Below are 26658 nucleotides of genomic sequence, written 5' to 3'. Positions count from 1 at the left end.
TTCTGAAAATGAAATATTAAGTCTTTGCAGTCCCAAAAACAAATGTCCCCATTATGTCATGTAAGGAGGAAGGTTGGATGGGGGGATGTTCCTCCCGTGTCACCCCCAACTTTAAGGACACACCGTGTCAAAGTCTCTTTGTTCCAGCCTCTGAACTGATGTGGCCTATGTAACCTCTGCCATCATGCCAAGTTCTCATAATGTTTACTAACAAGAAATTGAGGAAAGTCCTCTTGAAGACGTGCATAACAAAATATGTCTGCTGAAAAGCAACTGCATGCACACCGGTGCAGGAAAGCACTGGGAACCAAAAGATGAACTGACAACAGTGCCTTATTCCACTTCAGCTAGATAATCGTCTATCTCAGCTGGAGTCAATACTCTGCAGATTCAAAATGCACTTACTTCATAAAAGACCAAGTAGAACCCACAAACAGAACACGCAAAAACACATACCGAGCAGAACCTGCCAAATTCCAAGTTTACTAACCTGAAAATCCTATCAGATCCAACAACGCCAATCTCAATATTCTTTCCAGATATTTGGCCCTCAAAACTGCAAGACAAATAAAAGCTTAAAATTATTTCACATATTCATAATTCAACTCACCCTTTGACACTTTATAAACATGGGATTGTTGTTTTTTAGCGTGATAATTATCCCTAACATTTACCCATGCAGACTCTGGCAACTTAAATTAAAACTCTGCTAGCATTTCGACTGCACGCTCAGATGCAAAGGCATCTAAGTTCTCTACTGTCTTTCATTCCGGCAGCATACAGTAATCATTAATTTTTCTGCCCGAATATGAAAATAAAGCATACCCTTCTTTCAAGGTCAAAATAGCAGTATGAACAGCATCCTCGAGCTCCATGTCATCTGTGTATCTGTAAAAATTTGAAAGATGTAAAGCAGAATTTGCATGCAGTAATATTGGCGACTTGAATTTTCCAGGGCAAATAACCTTCACTTCATTGCGTAATCCATAAAACTCCGTTAAGATGTTTCAATCAAAAAGTATTCTGCTTATAAAATGTGACGCACAGTCCAAATCCGGACGAGGACAAGGGCAAAGTGAGTCGAGAGAATGCAATACTTCTCTAAGATGGTGTAAAAATACGGATGACAAGGAGTCAAAGCATATAATAGGAAGACAAAAGGTAGTAGGCAAGGAGTTGTTAGCAGGCAAGTACACAACTCCATCTTCATACACTTTATCCCTCTTCTTTCCCCCTCATAGTAGCTAGATTGCCCCTCTTCTCTCCACTATCAGGACTGCCTCCTTGCCAAAACCCCCTCCAACCATCATCTGCAGATGTCAAGAGGCTGATTGGTCAAAGATTTTTTGTATGTCCAAAGTGACATTAAGCTCTGGCCTTTCAAGATCATACCAGGGCCTCATGACAACTTAGAAGCCCATGATCGTAGTTCAGTCAACAACATTTTCCACAGTGCTCCCAAGATAATCGTGAGTGATAATGCAACCTTTTAGGGTCCGCTTGCCTTTTGATCGTGGATGTAGGACATAGTGGAAGAAGTCAGCTTCCAACAAAGGGCATTGTTTGCAATTTGCTGGCTATTCAAAAGTACCATCCGAGTTTCCCGTTCGTGTTACCGATATAGGTATTTGGATTAAGAGAGATTTCTTGCCATGGTCCATAATTACCAGCAACCACACAAAAAGAATGGATAGTGTGATGATGGAAGGTAATTGTGTCATAGGTTGCATTGTGCATTGCGCACCTTGCTTGCATATGAGAGACAAAAAATTAGGAAAGAGATAGCAAGCTTGCGAGAAAGTGAAAGCTCTACCATGATAGGTAAACAGCAACATGCCGAGTAAAAACCAGAGTTTGCAAGCATGTGCAAGTTATGTCATAAAAGTTAAAGGGCAAGTCTTTGCATGAGTACTTGGGGGAGAAGAAAGCTTCAAAGTTTGTTTGCTCGGATATGGTGGCCACCAGCTACCAATTTAGAGGGGTTGTGTTAATGGGTGAGTTTTCAAAGCTCTGGTCATTGACACGTTGGGGGAGGCATGCTTTGTGCGTTTGGAAAGTTTATTGCACCTTCATTAAACATCAATATTTTCAGTTTTGAAAGTTTATTGCAACTTCATTAAACAACAATACTTTAAATCCGAGAAACTCTATCATTAGAGAACAATATTTTTAATCCAATAAGCTCTGTCATGCTGTAATGTGGGAAGCTGTCAAACTCTAACGTAGATAGGTTTTGTGTTTTGAGAATGAAATTAGGACATTGGCATGATCACATGCTTGAATGTGATGAGAATCATACCTACAGTCGCCACTATTACCTATGGGCTTGACAATAATTATTATTTTTATTTGAGTGGCGATACCTCTGATGTCTCCCTCCCGACAATTGAGGAGGGCATCTATGAGTCAACTTCTCTGATGTCTCCCTTCTAACAATTGAGGAGGGTATCTATGAGATCAAGTCGACTGCCCGTGATACGCATCCTGGCAGTGAGTATTTTGATATCTGAATGGTGAACCACTTCGCGCAAGAGTTCAAGTGAATAGACACGAACTCTAAGAAGGCTCAGACCATATTGCAAGAGAGCAAAGAGGACTTCTGTCCACAGCTCAAACCATAGAGTTGGATCATTGTATGAGAGGATAGATTTCTATTCCACTATTACTGGAGTTGACATGAATATGGATATGTTTAAGGTGAGTATTTTGATATATGAATGGTAAACCACTTCATGCAAGAGTTCAAGAGAATAGACAAGAACTCTAAGAAGGCTCAAACCATATTGCAAGAGGGCAAAGAGGACCCTTTTGTCCACGGGTCAGACCACAAAGTTGGAAAAGAGGATAGATTTCTATTCCACTACGACTGGAGTTGACATGAATATGGATATGTCCAAGAAATGATGGCTAAGATGGACAAGACGATGTGGTGGGCCTATTCTATGCCTTGGAATTTGATACAATCAGACCAGACACAACAGTCCAAGGAACTTTGAAAATGGAGTTTTACAAAGGTCGACTCACATCGAATTTCGTCTAGCTTGGTCTTCAAGTATATATGTACATTGTGCTAGACACCTTGGCTAGGATTCAACAATTTATTCTAGAGGGTCTAGCATTTTTTGATTATGCGGACTCTGCAAGAAACGTTACAACTAGGCTATTAGCGAGTCGCCAAATATATAGATAGATAGATAGATAGATAGATATATATATATATATATATATATATATATATATATATATAGAGAGAGAGAGAGAGAGAGAGAGAGAAGCACGTACAAGAAGCATTTAGATTGAAAGAGGGAAACTCTCAAAGTTTGGAGGGTGAAGCAAGATTCAAAGGGAAATGAGAAGGGGGTGTTGGGGATAAAGGCACAATGTGCTATCCCTTGTATAAGTGGTACTTATAATGCCACGTCATCACCTTATCTATGCTTTGTATAAAAGGCAATAAGGGAAGTCACACAAGAGACTTTTTGCTTCCCACAAAACTTGTGCTCTCTCCTTCCACTCTCGCTCTCCCTCTTGCTTCCGCTCTTTGTTCCCATCAACTGGTATCAGAGCCATCAGACGAGTCGCTCTCCCCATATCGCTGCGTGATTTGCTAGCATGACTTTTAGCTGGGTCAGCCCTCGAACGTGATGCCCAAACGCCCTCTTGGACAGACGTGGGTTTCTTCCAAAAATACGTCGACGATCAACATGTAGACCGATTGGTGAAGAGGGGTTCCCATCGCTCGTCAGGACTCAGATCTGTGGGGAAAATCTAAGAAGTACTCCAGCTTTCCAGGTAGCTTGAGAAGCTTGTGGCCTTCGACTCGGCGAAACTCAAAATGCATTTTTCACGTGGGCAATCGAAGGCGTAGAACCAAGGCTACGATCCTGATGATGCTGAAGGAGAGGAGCTCCAACGAACCTGCATAGACTTTATCTGGCGAGGCGTTAATCCTTCGCTCGCTTTTGAGAGGCCTTCTTCGCCGAGAGGGAAGCAGTCATTAATACGAAGGAAAAAGCAAGCTCATTGCGGCTCCTGCTAGACCTTCAGTACCACTGATGCTTGGAAGTAGCTCATGCGCAAATTACAAGAGAAATGGTGCATTTTTTTTTCGACCAACAGCTTATACATTGCGCGAGAGATTATAAGAACTTTGGATGACAGCCTAGGCGGAGCATTGGCGCATATGGATTTGATCAAATTCGTGCTCCTTCAACCTTGGGAGCTGCTCTTTTTTTGCATGCACAGCTAAGCTTCCCTCATGAAATCAGAGAGTGGCATGGATTTGAGCCAATTGGAGGCCGAAATCTTGATCATGGGCGGTGGACTTGCAGGCTTGGCACCGGTGGTAGACCTCCAAGAACGAGAAGTACGCCTTGTGGACATTAGCTGTGGATAGGCTGATTTGAGGCTGTTGCTTGGGCACTTTGCGGGACTGGTCATATGCCATTTTGCAGTCTTGCACAAGGAGCTTTCGATCTGTACATCACGTGGCAGTGGATAAGGCAGAGAAATTTGGGGCTTTTGCAATTTTACACATTGGAAGGGGGAATCTCAAAGAATTTAAAATATTCCAAGAATATTCCTCGAGTTCGATGCCAGAGGTTATGCCTTTGTGAAACAGTGCTTGGAGCACTTGGATGCATTGACATTGTTGCAAAAGTGGCGCTGATTTGCTTTATGCTTGGATTGTGCACATTTGTGGTGGTCAAAGTTTGACTTTTGACCTAAAAAATTGGGGCTTTTGGTGCACAACTGCTCAGCAACTCTTTGTGACACTGGAATAGTATCTTGGATGTCAATTTGGATGCTTTTATGTTGAGAAAAACAAGAATACTGTTTGCTGCAGTTTTATGACTGTTTTGATTGTCATTTTGGGACAGTTTCTCTGAGTTTTGGATGCCTCTATCTCTGTCACAAGTTGGGACAGATTTTTGAGTGAGTTGCACTCAGTCTTGCAGGCATATTTGACTCAGTTTTGGAGTCATAGTGGTGCAGGAAATTTATTACAGTTTTGGGACTATTTATGCATTCATTCAAAGGTGGAAGGTATATTGGCTGCAAGAAATCTAAGTTGCCTCTATGGGGCTTATGCTCAACCTACTCAATGTGTAGTTGCTATTTTATTTGGCTTTTGCTGTTTTTTATTTGCTCACACATGGCTTCAAGTGGGAGTGAAGGTGGTTCACTTCTTAACATTAAGAAGTTAGAAGGAGCACACAACTTTGCCATTTGGCAAAAGCAGGGCTACAATGTGCTTCTTCAAAAGCACCAAGCCCGTCCTATCAAGGAAAAGGGGGTAAAGCCAAATAATATGTCTGATGATGAATGGGAAAGTGTTGATGAATTGGCACGTTCCACAATTATGCTTTCTATTTCAGATGTGCTCTTGTTCAATGTTGAGAATGAGGACACTGCATGGGATATGTGGAGAAGGTTGGAAGATTTGTATGCTCAACAAAGTGCAGCAAGCAAGGTTTATTGGCATAACAAGCTCATGGATCTCAGGATGAAGGAGGGCATGACTATGAGTGTGCACCTAAATGAGTTTAACTCTATCATCAAGCAGTTAGCAAATCAGAAATTCAACATTGATGATGAGTTTAAAGCAACTTTCTTGCTTTGCACTCTTCCTGAGAGTTGGGATATTTTCAGGACAGCTTAATTCTTGTGTATGCAGATGTTGAGAGCCAGCTCCTCATGGAGGAGATGAATAGGAAGAATAATGCTTCAAGTCTTCCACTGCCCTTAACCTCAGCATAGAGGTAATGACAGCCAAAGGAACAAATCCCGCAGTAAGTCACGTCCTAAGAAGGACATTGAGTGCTTTCATTGTGGAAAGAAGGGGCACATGAAGAAAGATTGCTTTAAGTGGAAAAAGGAGCAAAAGAAGGGCAGCAACAACAATCAGGATACCAAAAAAGATAAAGGCAAGCAACATGCAGAGAGCAGTAACAGTGGTGTGAAGTTTGAAGAGATAAATGCAGTCACTCATGAGAGTGTGAGGATGACATTCTTTTTGTTTCATCACTTGATGCACATGCTTTGATCACTGATGATGATAGTGATATGACCACTTGGATCATTGATTCGGGTGCTTCTTTCCATGTGACACCACACAGGGAGTGGTTTTGCTCATATAATGGTGGTTCACAGGGTGTTGTGCATCTTGGAAACAATTATGCATGCTCTATTGAAGGGATTGGAGATGTGAAACTTGTATTTGCTGATGGCACACATTTTATGCTACATGATGTTAGGCATGTGCCAAAGCTTAAAAAGAACTTGGTTAGTACTGGTCACTTAGATGATCAAGGCTACTACACTGTGTTTGGTGATAGTAGGTGGAAGATAACCAAGGGAGCCAGAGTCATTGCAAAGGGGTATAAGTGTGATACTTTGTATGCTTTGCATGTTTCTGATGTAAAGAATCATGTGGTTGCCGTAACTGAGGTGCCAAAGCTTTCATTGTGGCATGGCCGGTTAGGACACATGAGTGTTAAAGGAATGCAAGCACTGTCTCAATTGGGTTATTTACCGTCTCTGAAATTTTCAGAATTTAAGCATTGTGAGCATTGCATTTTTGGTAAGCATTCACAGTCACCACATAAAGTGACATTGCAACGAAGAGTGACACCCTTAGATTTGGTACATAGTGATGTATGTCAAATGCCTCAGTTGTCTATGGGTGGTCATGAATACTTTGTTACATTATAGATGATGCCACAAGGAAAGTGTGGGTCTATTTCATCAAGAGGAAGGATGAAGTTTTTAATACATTTCAAAAGTTTGTTGCCTTGGTTGAAAATCAGACAGGAAAAAAGTTGAAATGCTTACGCTCTGATAATGGAGGAGAATATGTCTCCAAAATATTTCAGGAATTTTGTGACAAAAAGGGGATAAAGAGGGAATTCACAAGCCCTCATAATCCTCAACAGAATGGAGTTGCAGAGCGAACAAATCGGACTATTCAAGATAGAGTCCGTAGTATGCTGTCTCATGCTGCCTTACCCTATGGTTTTTGGGCAGAGGCTGTTCAAACAGCCATTCATGTCATCAATAGGTCACCAAATAAGCGGTTGGATGGTAAAGTATCTGAGGAACAGTGGTATGGCAAGCCACCCTCATATAAACACTTGAGAGTGTTTGGCTGTGATGCGTATGTGCACGTACGAAAAGATCAGCGCAACAAACTCCAACCAATGTCAAATAGATGCATCTTTATTGGATATGGTGATAGTGGTGAAATGGGGTATAGATTGTGGGATCCCGTTGGAAGGAAGATTATATGCAGCAATGACGTGATTTTTCATGAGGAAAGCATGCACAGGCAGCCCTCACAAAAATCAGAAAATAAGAAGGTTGTCTTTGAAGAAATCATTGTGAATAGACAGCAAAATATGCCCAATAATATGCAGCAAGGTGCTGCTGCAAATGTCCTAATGCACAGGGAATAGAGGCTGAGAATCAGCCTAATCAAATTGCCTTTGATATGCCACAGATAGAGCCACACCTTGGTGATGTAGCACAGCCAGAAGAGGTGGTACAACCACATAATATGGCTGATATGCAGGCTGAACAGCCAGCCAATCAGGATGTTTGGGTAAGGAGATCCACCAGAGTATCCAAACCTCCTGATAGGTTTGTTCCAGGACAGAACTATGTGGCTGATTTTGTCATGTTGACAGTTTGTGGTGAGCCTTCATGCTATCAGGAAGTAATGAGAAGGCATGATAAGAGAAAGTGGGAGAAGGCCATGCATTCAGAAATGGATTCTCTTATCAAAAATAAGACATGGGATTTGGTGAAACTACCAACTGGAAAGAATGCCTTACCATGCAAATGGGTCTATAAGATCAAGGTCACTCCTAATGCTGAGAACAAATACAAGGCAAGATTGGTTGCCAAGGGGTTCAAGCAATAGAAGGGCATTGACTTTGATGAAATCTTTTCCCCTGTGGTGAAAATGACAACATTGAGGGCTGTTTTGGCATTGGTTGCACATGAGGACATGGACTTGTGCCAGATGGATGTCAAAACTGCGTTTCTTCATGGTGATCTTCATGAGGAAATTTTTATGGTACAGCCAGAAGGGTTTGTCAGTGAAGGCAAAGAAAAGTTGGTATGCAAGCTGAAAAAGAGCTTATATGGGTTGAAGCAGGCTCCAAGGGAGTGGTACTTCAAATTCCATACTTTCATGCAATCTCAGGGGTTTAGGAGAAGTGATGTTGATCACTGTCTCTATACCAAGAAAGCAAAGGATGGTAGCCTTATTTTGCTCATCATTTATGTTGATGACATGCTTATTGCAGGCAAATCTCGGTATGAGATTGATGCACTGAAAATGGGATTGCATAAGACCTTTGATATGAAGGATCTTGGTGATGCAAATCACATCTTAGGGATGCGTATCATACGGGACAGAAATCAAAAATTGCTCTATTTGTCTCAGAAGGAATACATTGGCAAGGTTTTGCAGCGTTTCAATATGGAGGGAGGAAAGATTCTTAATACTCCATTACCTCCATATGTGAAACTCAGTCAAAAAGACAGCCCACAGTCAGATGATGAGAGGGCTGAAATGGCCAAGATTCCTTATGCATCCGCGGTCGGTAGTCTCATGTATGCAATGGTGGCTACACGTCCAGATATTGCCTTTGCAGTGGGAGTTGTCAGTAGATACATGGCAACACCTGGCAAGAAGCATTGGGAAGCCGTGAAAGGTATCATGAGATATCTTAAAGGCACAATGCATGTGTGCATTTGCTTTGGGAAGAAAGACTTGGTTCTTCATGGGTTCACAGACTCAGATTTTGCAAGATGTGTAGACCAAAGAAAGTCTACTACAGGATATGTTTTCACCTTAGGTGGTGGTGCTATTTCATGGATCTCTCGGCTGCAAAAATGCATTGCTTTATCTACCACAGAGGCAGAATATGTTGCAGCCACAGAGGCGTGCAAAGAATCCATATGGTTATCTCGTCTAGTGGGAGATATTGGTTTATCAGGAGAGGTTCCTATTTTGCATTGTGATAGTCAGAGTGCTATTCAACTAGCACGGAATCCTGTGTTTCATGCCAAAACGAAACACATTGAGGTGAAATATCATTTAATCAGACAGGTACTTGAGGATAAGCGCATTCGGCTTGTCAAAGTGCACACTCATGACAATCTTGCAGATCTTTTGACCAAGAGTCTTAACCCGCAACGCTTTGCACATTGTAGAGTACAGATGGGTGTTGGCTGAGTTTCTCATGTTGAGATTCTCTTGTATTTTGTGTATATGTTTTTATATACACTTCTTCCTCTTTTTGGACACATTGCCTTTAAGTGGGAGATTGTTGGGGATAAAGGCACAATGTGCTATCCCTTGTATAAGTGGTACTTATAATGCCACGTCATCACCTTATCTATTCTTTGTATAAAAGGCAATAAGGGAAGTCACACAAGAGACTTTTTGCTTCCCACAAAACTTGTGCTCTCTCCTTCCACTCTCGCTCTCCCTCTTGCTTCCGCTCTTTGTTCCCATCAGGGGGGGAGGGAGAGAGAGAGAGAGAGAGAGAGAGAGAGAGAGAGAGAGAGACACACACACACACAGAGAGGGAGAGAGGGAGAGAGAGAGAGAGAGAGAGAGAGAGGGGGGGAGGGAGGGAGGGAGGGACACACACAGGGAGAGAGGGAGAGAGGGAGCGGGAGAGAGGTACCAGTCACAATGCTGATGAGAGAGAGAGAGAGAGAGAGAGAGAGAGAGAGAGATACCAGTCATAATGAGGATGAGAAGGTAGGCATCAATGCCATGATTGACCTACTCTGAAATGGGCATGAATTGTAATTGTTTATAAGGATTCATTTATAATAACTCCCAAAGGCTTAACTCCAAAATTCGACAATTGTGTTTGATCACAATATGAAATCAAGTTTACTCTCCTCATGTGATCAATTGTTGGAGGTGAGTGACAGAACAATTGGAGTTTATGTCTTTTACATGCCGCAGCAATGCGCGGGTTAAGTACTAGTTCTAATTTAAAGATCTAACCCTAGTATCTTATTACAAGGAAAGAAGTGTGTTGTTTCCTTGATTGTTTCAAGAATCAAAAGCCATGCACACAAGATTGCTTATACATGCATATGTGGTCCGAAAGTATTCCTTGATGGGACAAGCTAGTTATTCCGAGTTATATTTCAGTTTTGGAGGATTCCAAGTTATTGTACACGAGTGATACACTCTCTATTATGAAACCAGTTTTCTATGACTTGTGTGGTCAAGGCTATGGACTATTTGTTTGGTCGCATCAAACTTTTGTATACATAGTACCAGGACAAAAGAATCTCACAGTTATTATATCCAATTTATGGGTTTGAGCAGCTTATGCCGCCCAAATATTGGCTATGCGATTTATGGCTTCCTTTTTATTCGAATTTAAAGATGTAGTTGCAGCCAAAGAAGCCGAGGGTAATACAGAGCCCTTGGAAGAAGCAATTATTTCTCTAGTATGGCTTGTGAAAGTCAAAGAAGAAGCAATGAAAGGGGCATGGATTTGCCAAGAAAGGACATATAAGAACTGGATGGGAAACTTCTCTGAGTGTATCTACAGACATTATGTTGGTTCTTAGAAATAGAGATGTCAAGAGCTTTGTCATTCCAAGGAGTTTGGACCAAGAATATTGATATGATCGAGAATGGCACCACATCGAAAGGACTCTGGGTTGACCATAGTAAGAGGATTATTGCATAGCAATGGCATGGAAAATGCCTAGATGGAAAAATCAATCCCCTAAACCACAAAGAAGGGCCTATGGCTGCCCAATGCTCTTAAAGATCAAGAAATGCCAAGAAAAAGAAGGGTCTATGGCTGCCCAATACTCTTAAAGTGCAAGAAATGCCAAAGAAAAACAAGAATCTCTGTACAGAAAGCAAGTGTTTAAGATAAAGGAGGAGGGGCGTGTGGCTGCCTAGTGCCCTAGAAGACCACTTGGCCAAGTTTGCATTTGATTATTTCTATCACGAAGATTTCTAATTTTTCTATCTATTTTGTTACAAAAAAGAACCGTCATTGGTTTCACTGACCTCATCATGTCCCCATGACTGAGGCCGTGGCTTGTATATATATAAGCCTCGCTCCTCTATCTTTAGCATCCTACTAGGAGTTGTGCCTTAAATAGCCTTGCTTCTCCATCAAGCCACACTTCTTGCGAGCTCCACTCTCAACATTAGGTTATTTCTTAACCCAAGTTAGACTATGCAAACCCTCAGCCAAAACCAATAGTGGGTTAGCCTAGTCTCAACCAACCCCTGGGTTTGATTGCCCCTAGATGCTAGACCCAACCAGATGCTAGCTTTAACCCTAGATCTAACAATCATGCTCAAACACTGGTCAATCCTGTTAAGGAAGTAAATAGGTTGCAATGGCAATCCAAATGTGCCAAGCTGCTACCACCTATGTTTGTAGTAGGACCATAGTCCCGGGAGGGCCCAAAACGTGGACAACCCCTAGCGAGGGAAGTGCTTTGGAGTCAATGTCTGTCCCAGCCCCTTGCTTCCAAGATGCACTAGTCAATCTTGTTAGGGAAGTAACCAGGCTGCAATAGCAACCCAAATGTGCCAGGCTGCTACCACCTAGGTCTATAGTAGGACCATAGGGGAGGCCCCAAAAGTGGACAGCCCCTAGCAAGGGATGTGCTTTGGAGTCAATGTCCGTGACTGCATCTCACACCAAGGACTCATGTCTGGTTGCCATCTCAAGGGCTACAAAAGCAAAGAAGGCTCCTTCCACCATGTAAACAGACCCTCATGCTGGCTTTTGGTAAGAGGCTCTGCAATCTCTCTCCAAATGTGTTGTGCCATTGCTCCATTCTTGGGAAAATATGGTTCATCCATCATACCTGCAAACTCCTACTCTTTGCACTGTGGAAATCCTCATAAGGGGATGACAACACGATCCTTCCACTTGATCTTGTATTCCGTGATAGTTCTATTATGAATCCGTCTAAGTCAGATCTGTAACTTCTACTATTTCTTGAGAAGAAACACTGCACCCAGTAACTCTTTCAATCTACTGGCATGAAACACTGGATGTACTTTAACATCAAGAGGCAATTCTAATTTATATGCCACTCGTTCAATTCTTTTAATAATGTTAAAGGGACCACAGTATCTGGGGGATAATTTCGAAACCAAACCAATACTTAGGCTCTTGGATTCCTTGGAAATACGTAAATATACAATCGTTCCTTTAGAGTACTCTTTGGGTGAACGACGATGTCTATTAGCATAAAATCTGTCCCGATCTTGGGCACTTCTAATAGACTCCTTTGAAAACTGCAACATTTCTTGCATGTCTTGCAAGAATGTCCTTGCAGCATCATTTTGAATTCCCTTGAACCCAACCATAACTAGTGACTTAGGTTGAAACACATACATAAGCATAAAAGGACTGTAACCAGTACTTGAATGCATTGTTATAAGCAAATTCTATCATGGAGAGGTAATCTTCTCATGAAGACTGTCTCTTAGAAACATATGCCCAAAGGATATCTTCAACCAATTGGTTGACCTTCTCTGTACTGCCATCAGATTGTGCATGATCTGAGAAACTCATACTTAGGGTAGTTTCCAACTTCTAAAAAACAAGTGTCCAGAAGTTATTTGTAAACTTAGAGTCCCTGTCGCTGACTATGTCAGAAGGCAAACCATATAGCTTAAACAATTGGTCCACAAACTCGTGAGCCAACTAAACAATTGATACGGTCGATCTAGTAGATAAATCTAGCCATCTTTGTTAAGCGGTCAACTATGACCCAAATGGAGTCATGACCCTTGCGTGTTCTAGGCAAACCGGTAATAAAATCCATGGGAATACTTTCCCATTTATGACCCCAAATTTGCAATGGCTGTAATAAACCCGTGCTTCTAAGGCATTCTGCCTTAGTAACCTGACAAACCCGACAACCTACCACATAGCTTTTAATAAAGGCACGTATCTTAGGCCAATAAAAGGTATGTTTCACAAGACACAAAGTCTGATGTATCTTGGATGTCTAGCACTAGGAGCATCATGACACTCCCAAAGAATCTTGAATCAAAGATCCGAAACATCTGGCACACAAATCATCCACTGACCCCCCGCCGCCTATACCGTAGGTGGCACAATCCCTGAGTCCTGGTCAACCATGGAGCTCCCATCCTAGACTTTCTACCAACAAGACTAGCAGCTGCACAAAGCTCCCTCAAGGATTGAAATAGCTCTGAGGATATTTTTGTAAATGATATAGCATTTACAAACTTGACTCGACTTAAGGCATCCGCTAGACTATTCATGCAACCCTTTCGATAACATATTTCAAAATCAAAATCTTGCATTAACTCTGCCCATCTAGCCTTTCTTCCCCTCAGTTCCAACCCATCACACACATACTTGATTGACTGATGATCTGTCAATACAAGAAACTTCAAACCATACAAGTAGTGTCTCCAAACCTTTAAAGCATACACAACTGCATATAGTTCTTATTCTAGTGTGGGCCAACGATATTAGGTGTCGTCTAGCTTCTTACTCTCAAAAGCGACAAGTCTGCCCTCTTGGAATAAAGTTGCCCCAATCGCAAAAGCACTCACATCAACCTCTAAAACATAAGGCTGGGTAGGATCAGGTAATGCAAGAACAGGAGCTTCCTTGATATTTAGCTTCAAGGTTTCAAAAGCCTTGTTCAATGCATCATTCCAAGAGATCAGCTGGGTAGACCTGCGTCTGCGACCTTTCAATATGTTGGTCAAGGGTGCCATGACATGTGAATAATCACACACAGACTTCCGTAGAAAACCGTAAATCCTAGGACAGAACGAAGTTGTTTCATTGTCTAAGGGACGGGCCATTCCAAAACCTTCTAGATACAATCTACATCAATGCTAATACCTTCAGAAGAAATCTTGTCCCCTAAGTAAATGATCTCCTTCATAAAGAAGTCACATTTACTCATCCTAGCATAGAGCTTATGATGTCTTAGAATAACTAAGACAATCCGGAGGTGTCCAAAGTGATCCTCTAGCGTTCGGCCATATACTAAGATGTCATAACACAACAACGAATTTGCCCAAATAATCTCGTAACAAATCGTTCATCATTTGTTGGAAGGTAGTAGGAGCATTCATCAAACCAAAAGGTAATACGAGAAACTCGTAGCGGCCATACCTAGTTCGAAAAACGTTTCTATCTGTGTTTAGCATAGATTCGAATTTCGTGATAACCCGTACGCAAATCAATCTTAGTAAAGTACTTCACTCTAGCCAAACGGTATATCAAATCATCTGAACGAGGGAGAGGGTATCTATTCTTAATTGTCACTTTATTCAATCGTTTATAATCTACACACATTCTCCACAAACCATCTTTCTTCTTTCTTAAGAGGACACAGGTGCACCCCAAGGTGATTTACTTGGGCGAATATTGCCCATATTCATATAATCTTGTAGCTGTGAAGCTAACTCATCCTCCTCAAGTTGGCTCATCCTATAAGGTGAAATACTAATAAGCTGAGCCCCAAGGTACTAAATATATGCAATGATCTACTGCCCGTTGTGGAGGTAAACCTTCTGGCAGTTGAGCAAGAAATACATCCATGAAATCATCTAACAACGTTCTCAATTCACAGTGTTCAAACACGCTTAAATCATTTTTGTTATAAACAGAGACAACAAATGAAGAAAGCGGAATCAAAACACACTGATACACATCATAATGAGAAGTGTTTATTATATTCCGAAGCTGCATCGCACATACAATAGGTCCCTGAGAAGAGAGAATATTATTACATTGAATACAAAATTGGGTATCCTTGTCCAAAAAAGAGTGTATGATCTTTCCATCCAATCCGAATATCGTGGGTTTTAAACCACTCTATTCCGATTAACAAGTCCACATGTTCCAAGTGCATGACATAGCACATAAAAGCAGCTATGTAGTCTTGTCGTGGACAGCCCCATCCTCTGCACAAGTTTGTAGTTCACAAAAATGTGAGAGCTGCCTGGATCAAAGAGAATGTAGACTCTTCGGTCCCTTACTTCTCCATAAACTCGGAAAAGGTCATGGGGGCCAAATAACGAATTATTTAAAGAGCAATTACAAGAAATAACATTTACAGAAATACCTGTCATCGATGGTTGGTTAGCTCCCTTAGCTTTGGTACCTTGTACCGCATGGAGCTTTGGTCCCGACACTTGTATCCGGTTCTTGCGCTTAGGACAATCATTCTGAGCATGGCCCCGCCCTCGCAAATAAAACGACGTCCTTCTTTTTTAACTTCAAGGTGCGTAGGAAACGGGCTCGCCCATTCTTCATCTGAGTCAAGTTCTTCATGGAGGCGTGGTCAATTGACTTCGACTCGCTGGTACCAGTTGTTGACTGGAAGAACTTCCCCTTGTTGGTCAATAGTAGTTCCCTTTGCGCTTGCCATGGTATCATCATAGATGCGCACATAGTTCATGGCCTCGCAAAGTGATACACTTGTTATTCTTAATCTGAAGCTTATATGAGTCAGGCAAACCATCCACAAAGAAACCTAACAAGGTGACATGATCCTCGCCTGCAAATAACAAAACTTTTTCAGAAGTCAAATTCAGCTTGGACATATCGAGGGCCTTGAGCTTGCCTACGATGTCATAGTCCTCCTCCTTCAGAAACTCTTTCTTGAAGACCTCTTCAAATTTGATCCATGTGGCAAGCTTTGGTCGAAGTTTCTTCCACCACAATAAAGCCTTCCCTGATAAATACCCTGCTGCAAGCTGCATCTTCTTTTCATCGAGGTAGGAGCGAAACTGGAAGTGTACTTGCCACTTGTGTAACCAAGTGTCAACCACCTCCTTGGTCCTAGATTTTTGATCCCCGGGATAGGGATTGGGAGTAATATTCGAACCCAACACTAAAGCCAAAGCATCCACATGTGTGAGCGCTTGAACAATGGTGGTCAAGAGCGTGATTGAAGCCTAAATCCCTTGGAGTTGCTGTGTCAACCCCATTTGATCCGCATTAACCAGCTCAAACTTTCCATCGAGAGCGGTGGTGAATTCACTTCAGGCAGCCTTTGTAATCAAATCATCATAGAGGCCCTAGTCATCCCCTACATGGTAATCCATATCTTGATCACCCTCTTGAAATCTAGGCTCAACTAAATCGGCCATAACCGAAATTGGATTTGCTGAAGAGAGGACTCTAGAGAAGAGAACTAATAGGTGGCCTCGGAGCTAGGAAACTAGAACGGCGTGGAAGCTTGCCACGAGGGTAGGAGATAACGAAAGAAGCGAAAGGCTGGCTGAGAAGAAGATAGGCTGATTCGGAGCTAACAATCAGCCAAGCTAACAAATCATTGAACCTTGCTACTTCCGCTCCTAACTGTGACGTACGGCCATCTACTAGGTGACGCAATCCGAAAGAGGGGTGTGGAGAGGTCTTCAGGTGCGTGCAATCAACGAACTAGTGCAGGGCTACAATTTCGCCAGGCTATAAGGTGGGTGGCTCAAGCTTTTAGAAAGCCCACCCTACTAACTTGGAGAGGTGGTGCGAAACAGCTCGGCCCAGTCCTACTGCGCACCTCTGCGCACTCCCTTCTGTTACGCCATCATGATCTCTGCACAACCAGTCCGTGTGTGGGATTTCTTGGGTTCTGCCCCAGCCCCACCTTGCCTAGCAGCTCCACTCGCACCTCTCCGGTCCTCACTGTTCCCTCCTAACTACACCTCTCTCTCTCTCTCTCTCTCTCTCTCTCTCTCTCTCTCTCTCTCTCTCTCTCTCTCTCTCTCTCATAGACCTTCACATCTCACAACGAATTCACTCCTCTACTCTCGCTTTCCCTCTATCCCACTCCAGGCAACCGACAACCCTAAACGATAAACCAACAAGCACTTGTAGGGCATGAACATGAATTTCAAATTTGAGGCATATGCCGCATACCTAGAGAAAATCACGTCCAAACTTACTCGTAACAGAGATTCCTAACTCAGGAGTTGGCTCTGATACCAACTGACATGACCCCAGTACTCCTGAAACCCTTGATCTGCAAGCAAACACAAGAACACACCAAACGTGAGGACTCTAAGCAGGCTGCTCACCACCCAACCATTACGTCTACGGGATGCAATCCCGAATCAGGAGATGTCCCCTCCAAGCCACGAGTTGAGCTCCATATCCCGACCAACCTGGCATCCCATACCACCAGATGGCGCCTAGAGGCCTTGGATCTGCTGCTGCTAGGCCTTGGGCTACGCTAAGATGCAGGCGCACATCTGCGACTCCAATCCAGAATCAGACCTAGCACCTAGGAACGAGACTTGCTCCCATCGGCTCCCATAGACTTGGGCCCAATGCACCAAAAATAGCGAAGACCTAAATCTAGTTCATACCCTTGCCACTCAACCCGAGAATCAAGCCTGCCTAGCCCTAAGCCTCCCTAGGCTGCTTGAGCTAGTCTTGTGTACCCCAGTACATGTCAGATACCAATCCGTGCACGACAGCAGGGCAGCTAGTGTCTTATCTCTTTTCGAACGCCTCACAATAGCTGACATTGTAGTAGTTTTCATAAGAAAGTTCTTGCTTGCCTAATTAGGAGTTGCAAAACCCGTGAACTCAAAGTCCTACATTCTTATCTAGTAGCCCAAAGCCTAAGCTACAAAAAAAAACAAAACAAAAGTAGAGAGTAGGTGGCATTGTTGTGGGAGTGATGTGGACAATGGAAAGGCACTGTCATTGTCCTTGCATGGTATGGGCTAGTGCGTCACCACCCAACTATAGACCCTAGCAAGAATCACCCCTTAGCTAGAGGTCAAGCACAATTGGACTAGCATATGCACAAGTAAGATTATTCACCCCATACCATGCACACAGATCTCTTAAGAGAGACAAAGGCTTAGAGAGGCTCTATCCTAGCTCACTATTCGCACGGGACCCCACTTCCAAGCCCCAAATGAACCAAAGCTCAGGCTTATAATACAAGCGTAGGGTGGCTCAGGTGTCTTGGCATGACGTGACCCTAGGTTAATCTAATCTCCATAACAATAGCCATGATATGTCCTAATGTGAACATAACAATTCTCCACCGAGAAAAGAAAGAAGCTCTCTCATACATCTTAAACGTGGGATATGTCCTAATGTGAACATAACAATTCTCCACCAAGAAAAGAAAGAAGCTCTCTCATACATCTTAAATGTGGGATTCCTCAAACCAATCTACGACTAGGCGTAAGACCCACAATATGGGCTACAAGTATCCTAAATTCTACTGCCAACATGCAATCTATCTTTAAGATAAACCAACCAATACATATATATATACACCTTTGTAAGACTAGAATAAGTCCAATCATACAAATTTAGATTTTTGGTTGTTCTAAAGACCAAAAATCTACACAAAATAAAAGGGTAAATGAGAAGAAAAAAGAGGTAAACAAAAACTTTTATGAAAAATTATGTCGTCATCAGTGCCCAAGCATAAGCAGCTATACCGGGTTTCTAAAAACCAATACATACCTACAAGGTCCAATAAAAACCCCTGCCCTAAAGATCTTGACTATACTCAACCTACAACTAGATCAGATGCCAAGTAAACATGGCTTCACTCAAGCATAGTTCCACTAAAATAGTTGCAAGAAGGAAGATGAGATCTCATCTATTTTTAATGTGGCTCCCGCAAGACGAATCTTTTGCCTAAAACCAACCGTGCACTATATGCCCCTACTACAACCTTGTCTCAAAGATCCTAAACGATACTGTCAACATGCAGTCCATCTAGTCAAAGCTTCCCACAAAAGCAAAGAGCCAAATGTCTCCATTTAAAGCTAGATCTGAGGATTTAGAGAGGGGTATCGTAGAGCATGCTTTAGGTGCCCATGTTATACCTCCAATGGGTTGCTCTCTCTCTTTGCAAGGACTTTTAAGTGTTAAGTGATTCTCAAGGAGGAGATTTTTGGGCATCAAAAGAGCCACTAATGACACCATATGTTATTAATCTACGCTCTCACAACACGTACACAATTGGTGAAATTATCCAACTCTTTCCTACCAATGTACCTCTCAGAAAGTTAATGAGATAAGAAACCAAACTCGTTCAAACAATACCTTAAAGAAGCATCGAAGAAAGCGATCTCAATAGAACTAAGTTTCCTCTACCACACAAAAGTACACGAATCTAGGCATATATGCACACATGAAACCGCATGCCCCCCAAAAAAACACACACACACATGCACTGCACATACTTCCTTAAATCTCCTTTCACATCCACAAACATCGTACGTTATCCAAACCAAACCATTTGCATGTCCTAGCTAAGTAAATAAGAGAGATCCCTTACAATATTTTCATAAATGGCAATAATCATAAAATCAAAAACCCAACTAGAATACAACTGACCTCTTCTCTAGGAAAGTTTTGGCGTTTGACACATTCTTTCCTATTGCTGATGCCTTCCATGAGAAATAAGAGCCAGATGGATCCACCTGTTTCAAATGGCTCCCAAAAGTCAATTCAGAATCATCATGTATTTATTAAAACAAGACATTCAAAAAAGTACAATTACGCTTTTTATTGCTGAATGAGTTGGAACACCTATATCACCTGATATAGTTGTGGGCCATTATCATCATAGCCAGCAACCAATAGAGAAACTCCAAAAGGTCTCACTCCTCTACACAATAAGCCAAAATGAAAAGCATACAAATCTTAATAGCATTAGGGGGAGAATTTGAAATAATGGTATCGAGTAAAAAGAGATTATTCTGATCAAATAGAGACCAAGAATCTTTTCCCTAAAAAGATATGCTATGTTGCAAGGACGGTCAATAAACTTATTAAGTACCTACTACATTTTATGATAGCTTCAAAGATCACAAGAATGACACTCACGATTACACCTATCTGATGCATCTAGGGTGTCCCCTTGGGTGGAAGCCCCAAGAGAACTAACTGTGGGGAATAGACAACTCCTTTTTTGAAATAATCATGTTGCATTGATCACCTATGAGTGACCTTTAGACACCCCATACCCTGGTTGGGTAAGATATAGTGGGACCAAGTGTAAGATGGTGCCTTCAAGTATTAATTTATTGACTTGCTTAAGACAAAGCCATTGATGTAAATCCTATTGATTGATTCTTTTGCATCAAAATGGATGTTTCTCTTTTTTTGAGAAAAACAAAGACATCAAAAGTGTTATCCCTTCAAAATTAGATGATTTCAATGCAATTATCTATGGAAGTGACATCTCGGGCGGTGGACCCAAGAGGCTCATCAATGGCAAATGCTGATGAGTCTAAGATATCTCCAAAGGTGGAAGACACACCAATCTGCTCCCCTGCTAAATAGCAAATGTGGAAACTGAATGATCCCCTGGATTGGCAGACGCAAAATAGTCCTTTGAACTATGCTCGGAGATGGAAGACTCTGGAGTAAATAAAGGACTTCCTGTTGATGCACGGTTTGTGGGTACTGAGGATGAGGAGAGGAACTGTGAGCAAGCCATGAGAAACTGCTGATGCTCAAGCATCTGCTCTCGGTCTCGCTTGCATTGGACCTCCTATACAGCCAAGATGGCATGATGTCTGGATCAATGCGCGGCCGCCTCAAGGCGTTCCTGTTCCAACAGAAGCCAGAAACGGTCTAATGTCGTTGCATCCCCCTTTGTCTTCTTGTCCTGCTTGGGCTGCTCAGAAAAGAGTATATTCTGCTCAAGGAGATGATCAAGCTCCCTGAACGCTTGCCTGAGAGATGCTCTATTGGACGGGTCCATGATGGAAGGCTGGTAAACCCATCATTTGCTGCAATAATGACTGCCAGAGGAAAAATATTTCCCCCCTAACCTTGCCTCACAAGGTGTAAACGCATACGGGTGAAGACGGGAGCCAGCCCAATGCGCAATTAAGGTTGGGAGGGAGAGGCTAATGGAGTATGGTACTACCACTAGTCCAGGGTAGGGACAAAATACAGAATTAGACAATATCCCAGACATGGTCCCTCCTCTGCTTATTGAGTCCCCATAACTAAGCTTGGGGCTGTGTATGCAGCGTGCCCCCCTTGCCCTCCGTCCATACTGTGTGCTGCCCTTGAGAATCCCCAAAGCTTGCCAGAAATGCTGCAATTTGCTGACTAGGCAGCCAGTTGTCACTGCCACCTGGCCTTGACCCTAGCAACTAGGCTTAGGTCTATCAAGGGCCAATCAAAATCGAATTTACATAAACAGCAAGAGATAACCATCCTTTGGTAATAGGAACGGTAAATGTCCTGATTTGGTCTACTTTTAAGTAGTCCATCCCAACACAGTAAATGTTCTGGTTTTCGTCTACTTTCACATATTTAATTCCAACACGGTGGGGCATCTTTTGGAGTGATTCTTTTTGCAAGTCATCATCCACCTCTTAAACAAACAAAATATTTTTTTTGAGAAAAATCAAAGTCATATACAACTCACCACATCATCCTTAAAAGGACAGTTACTATTTAACTCTTTGGGTAGCCAACCCATCATAATGTGAATTCAGCTTACCCTCAAGTATCAAGAATGTACCAAGTGGGTTGTAACAGTCAGTAAGCTTCCTTTCCTACCTAATCATCATCCTTTACTAACACATCCTCTTGTGCGATTCGTGCTATTAATCTCTTTCTTAGGGTGGCCGCAACCCATTATGTGAATTCACAGCTTACCCTCAAAATATTAAAAATTCACCATGTGAGATATTCCTGGGGCACCTTTATGACATTGATGGACAATCCATTCCCGCCCTCCCGAATTTGCAATTATTTACTTGAGTAAATATTAGGAATTCTGTTGTACCTTGATTGCACATGAGCAAATCTTCAAATTTTCTTTCTAAATGAGATAATAACAACAAGAAGCATCTAAGGAGCTAAAGCAGTCCATAAGCAGAGGGCTTTCTGGGCTGCCTTTAGGAATCAAGTCGGTCCCTCACATCTTATAGACATCTTGTCTCATTTGTTATTTGACATGTGACACTTTGGATACAAACAATGGATAGGATCGCTTCGTAGCTCTGACTTCTACAAGTGTTTGAATTCCAGGCATGGTAAGGAAGGGAAGTATGACTAGTCCCAGATCATCCATTTGGAATAACTAAAAGTAAACCACAGAATGCAGCTCTGCACTTGTGAAAATGTGGGAAGAGATTGTGTGATAATTGATGACAAGGAGGATTCCAAGATAGTATACATGGTTAGAGGCAAAAAATTATACCATACAAGCACCACCTTATAAATTGATTGTGGGTCAACTATACAATAGCTAAAGTGCAAATTTTGAGACAATGTTTGACATAGAGGTACTTTCACACTAAGGCCACTATGTATTAAGTATTATTGGATAGAATGCGCTTGCAAATCTATAAGCCCCAGCACCCCATTCTCCCATAAAATTCCTTTGAGCAAGTGGGGACCCCGATTCATACAGGAACCAAGGTGACTCTTCATCTTAAGGAAGCAATAAACTCACTCAACATTTCAGCAGAATAGTCATGTTGAGATCGGGCATCCAACGCAGGGAATGCCCATATAAATGAACCTGAGAACAAGAATTTTTTCCTTTCGATGCATGAATGCCTTCAATGTTCTCTTATTCTTTTAAAGAATATAAGTTCAAAACATTCTAGTAGCAGGACAATTTAGAGCAGGCTCTAGGATGATTAATTCTCCTCTATCTGAATATATCAGCTGGCAATGTTTACTGTCTGCCTTTCTGTAATCTGAATACTCATTTTGATAGACATTCAAAAGGGAGGTAAAAACATCATGAACTCGTGCAAAGTGCAAGCCTCCATCAACATTTCTTATAACATGTTAAAGGAGACTGAGGAGAGTTAACTTGCTATCCTCTGGAGACTCCTACATAGCTTTAAAAAAACAGTCTATGCAAAACTCACCCTGATTGTGTGAATTCCTGCATGACTGCTGCAGTTTCTCTGACCAACTGCAGGACAGGAATATGCTCCTACAATACATAAGCTCCATCAAACACCATAAAGGTGCAAATATGCTTAGCTAACAACTGATCATTGCATCATTTAAAATACCATGCCAATCTGTACCTTGTAAACTCTGTAATATTGCTGAGCTTGTTTTCTGCTTTTTCGCACCAAGACTCGAGAATCAGGTCCCATTCCACTGTCATGAGCAATAAACCGAATTGAAAAGCTTTACAAACATTTTGCAGCCACTTTCAAGCTCTCTGCTGCACTATACTAACAATTTTAAATATGTTACATTAGGCTTACCAACTTTCTCTAATCCTTGTATAAAGTGACATCAAAAAGGGGAGAGACGCACAGAGAGAAGGAGAGAAACCTGTAAGTGACTCCAATGTTTGGCGTCAGCAACTGTATCTTCTTAACCTACGAAGGCAAATAGACAGGCTTATAACAACAATAGGAAAGTTGGCATAAGGATATTGACAGTTGGATCGTCATTCAAGCTCATCTTTATTGGTGAATTTGTGTTGTGAGCTTGCAAATAGGCAAGTCTTATACATGTGTGCGTCAGAAGCATCACCAAAAATCTGTAAAAAAAGAGAAAGAGACGTACTTTTTGGCACACAAGGAAGAAAACATACCGAGCTTTCATCAACTAGGATTGAAGGCAATTTCTTCTCCGTAGCCACCACCACCCCATTTGAAGCTATAATCACAAACCCATATACGTATCAGTAATGTGCAGATTTATTTCCACGAAACAGCATTTAGGTACAGACAACTAGATTACGAGGGTCTAAGACTGCACTCAGCGGCACCGGTCATTTTGTTCAAAATGTGTTACAAGACGAGACCCTAAAAACCATTAAGCTTTTAGGTCAAAAGGGTCACGAATTTTTCCCTTGTTTTTTATTTTGGCAGGGGAGGAACAGAGGGAGCTTAACACATGCACATAAATCCATAGCAAACACCTTTCCAAATGAAAGCTAGAGAACTTTCATAGAAATACTTGCATCCTGATCCCTTTGCAGCAATATGAGAAAGGAATATGGAGTCTACAGAGAAGAGGAAAATGAGAACTCTTTCAAGAAGAGAGAAGCAGTTGCAGCCTGAGATGGACATAAGTAGAGGACACGAGGCCCAGCTGAGATGGAGAGCTTGAGTGGAGGGTGAAGATGGGGCCGAGCAGACAGTTGGAGCAATGGAGAGCAAACTCAATGGAGCGACAGGGAGGAGCTGACAGGGAATGAAGAGCAACCAAGAGGTGAGCTGGCTGAGCAGAGAGATTATGCAGAGGCTGAGCAGAGCGCCAGTATGCTGCTGAATGATGGTCTAACAAGCATGGGGACGCTCTGCTTCTAGTCCCATGCTTGACCAAGAATAGCTTGCTAAATAAAGCGAAAGTGTGCTGAAATAAGAATCCTGAGGAAACGAGGTAGAGAAGAATTGCACACCAATGCAGTATTATGTTGCAACATCGGTCCTCAAGTGTGCACAAAGCTAAGTGCACAAGTTACCTGCAAATGAGGGGAGTGGATGGCTCTTTTTTATCCTCAAGCCCTTAAGGAAGGTGTCTTATGGGCTTGTGTGAGCTGCCATGTGTCACCTGTAGCGTTCTGACTAGGACTCCTAAAAATAAGATGAGGCATCTAAAAATCTCCTCAACAGGCTGATTGACACGTTGCAATCATAAAGAGGAAGAGCTAGATTTTGACACGAAAAAAACCTTGACACCATCCTCTCCCCCATTTCCCATATCCCCTCCCATCCCACCACTTGGATGACAATTTTTATAGAGCTTGCAAAAAAATATAGTCACAAGACATTCGTAAATTTTTTGAACAAAAAATCAAAAAGATTGAGTCCTCCAATTTCTTGACTTGTGCGCCCACTGCCTTTCATAGCTGGCTGACAGTGTGTTGGGTGTACAACCTTACATTAAAAAGGGAATTCATGTCAGTCATTTTTCTATTACCAATGCTCATGGCAGTCTACACTGGCTGCACGTGTCATACTTGTAAAACACTACTTGTATGGCAGCTCTAGTTCGAGCACCCGCCAGTTTATGGAGTTTTAGCGTGGTGAGCCTGAGGCCCTGGGGATCGGAGGCAAGTCCCGCATGTCTGGGTTCGTCAAGGCCCTGGTATCTTCTCCACTCTTTGAGATGTATTGATTGCCAAAGGGTCCACACTTGAGGTGGCGCTGAATAAATAAGGTGGGGGGAAAGAGTTCTCCATGAGATGTCTGGTGGGTCCAAGCCCAACGCAGCAAAGTCGGCTCTCAAAACAAAACAAAACTAATGGCTAATAACCCTTGGTACAACCTTAGAATAATGTGAACCTATCTACTCTCTGAGCTCTAGCTAGCCATAAAGACAGCTAACAAAGACTAGCTAGTGAAGCCTTTGTTACACTAAAGCATATCATGCCTATTGCCGTCCCAATTAGCAAAGCTCGGAACAACAATCCCAAACTGTATGTACAAAAGAAGGAATGATAAAAAGGGAGCGTACCCCAGTTGACAGACACTTTGTAAGCGGCAGTTTATAAATTAAGAAAGAAGTTTGTCGCTTCAAATAGATCTGGGGAAAAACTCATTCAATATACAGACATGGCCCGAAACATGCCAAGCTCATCATGTAAAAATTGAGCATGGACACCTCCCCAGGCACAGTCTGGCTCTAATTTCTGACATCCGGAAACATCTGATTTAAAGTCAAACATGAAACATGGGCACCATAATACAGATCGTGTCGTAAATGCCTTTTATCACGTTTCAAGACACGCAGATGAAGAAATAAGTTCTATATTTCTGTGAATACAAACTACTCCGGTGAGCGTGCTTAAAGTTCTAAGTCCCGCGTCAAATGTGGTTTGAAGATCCTAAACGAAAATCTGAAAGAGTGTCTTACCTTTGATGCCAAGGGAGGTCTGTCCGGCTCCAACGGCCATCAAAGCATGTTCAATCTGGACGAGCTTCCCGGAGGGGCTGAAAGTAGTCAAGGAGAATGAGTATTGGCTGTCTCCCATGATTCTGATACTCGATGAAATCGGACCCTAAAATGTGGTCACTCGTTTAGAAAGGCGAGTGCTTCAAAAGGTAAGAAGTGTTTGGAAAGCTTAACTTGAAAACTTGAGGAATGCTTGCACTCCAAGACACCCCTCAAACCTTGTATGCATTTACTATCCAACCCTGGTTTGCAACTTCCACTCTACGAGTTAGGGTGCGCTCAGAACCCGCCCATGGAGGACGAAAGAGAATTGGTCTTATGGCACCAACGTGTGATTGGTGTAGCATCTGGAGGAGATGGCTCATGTCTGGAGGAGATGGAATGAGCCAGTCATGTAGCGGTTGGGGGAGTTGGCACATGGAGTGGACGGCCTTCATGGAACCGACACAAATCTTGTGTCAGTGTCCGGGACCATACCTCCTATTGGGCCAACTAGGACGGCAGCACACCACATTTTGGAGGATGGCCGACACGTGATGCTAGCCTTCGCGGGTTGTCACCCAAGTCAAGGTGCAACAGCAACTCAGACAATAAGGCGTCTACCTACCAGAGCGACTACCCTCGTTCAAGCCAAACGGCGCACGTCTTGGGCAATTGCTCCTCCATGAAACCATGGGTAGGTGCGTTCACCCCCCAAAAAAAAGGAAATTCTTTTTTTTAACAGGGTAGAGAACAAACCTCCATGTGGTCCATA

General features: G+C 42.4%; 1 protein-coding gene across 1 annotated transcript; it reads right to left on the bottom strand.

Annotated features, from left to right (window-relative positions):
* Positions 1-26185, bottom strand: LOC147904741 (proteasome subunit alpha type-2-A). Its single transcript, XM_087395317.1, has 10 exons — positions 25866-26185; positions 23596-23660; positions 23331-23377; positions 23075-23150; positions 22910-22977; positions 19599-19668; positions 19395-19480; positions 826-888; positions 491-556; positions 1-382 (listed from the first exon to the last, which is right to left on the bottom strand). The coding sequence occupies exons 1-10, from the start codon at positions 25981-25983 to the stop codon at positions 334-336; spliced, it is 708 nt and encodes a 235-aa protein (XP_087251443.1). The 5' UTR covers positions 25984-26185; the 3' UTR covers positions 1-333.
* Between the last annotated feature and the right edge of the window lie 473 nt (positions 26186-26658).

Source organism: Dipteris shenzhenensis, chromosome 2, assembly GCF_047967505.1.
Source record: "Dipteris shenzhenensis isolate YYH24624 ecotype China chromosome 2, Dip_SZ_1.0, whole genome shotgun sequence".
NCBI lineage: Eukaryota > Viridiplantae > Streptophyta > Polypodiopsida > Gleicheniales > Dipteridaceae > Dipteris > Dipteris shenzhenensis.
Note: the sequence above shows the minus strand (reverse complement) of the source record. Positions and strands in the feature narration are given on the sequence as shown.

Excerpts from the sequence above, each read along its gene's own strand:
- LOC147904741 (XM_087395317.1), bottom strand. The coding sequence starts at position 25,983 with ATGGGAGACAGCCAATACTCATTCTCCTTGACTACTTTCAGCCCCTCC. Across the intron at positions 19,481-19,598 it reads ATGGCCCACAACTATATCAG|GTGGATCCATCTGGCTCTTA; the intron begins GTGATATAGGTG and ends CATTTGAAACAG. Across the intron at positions 383-490 it reads GGATCTGATAGGATTTTCAG|AGTATTGACTCCAGCTGAGA; the intron begins GTTAGTAAACTT and ends TTGAATCTGCAG.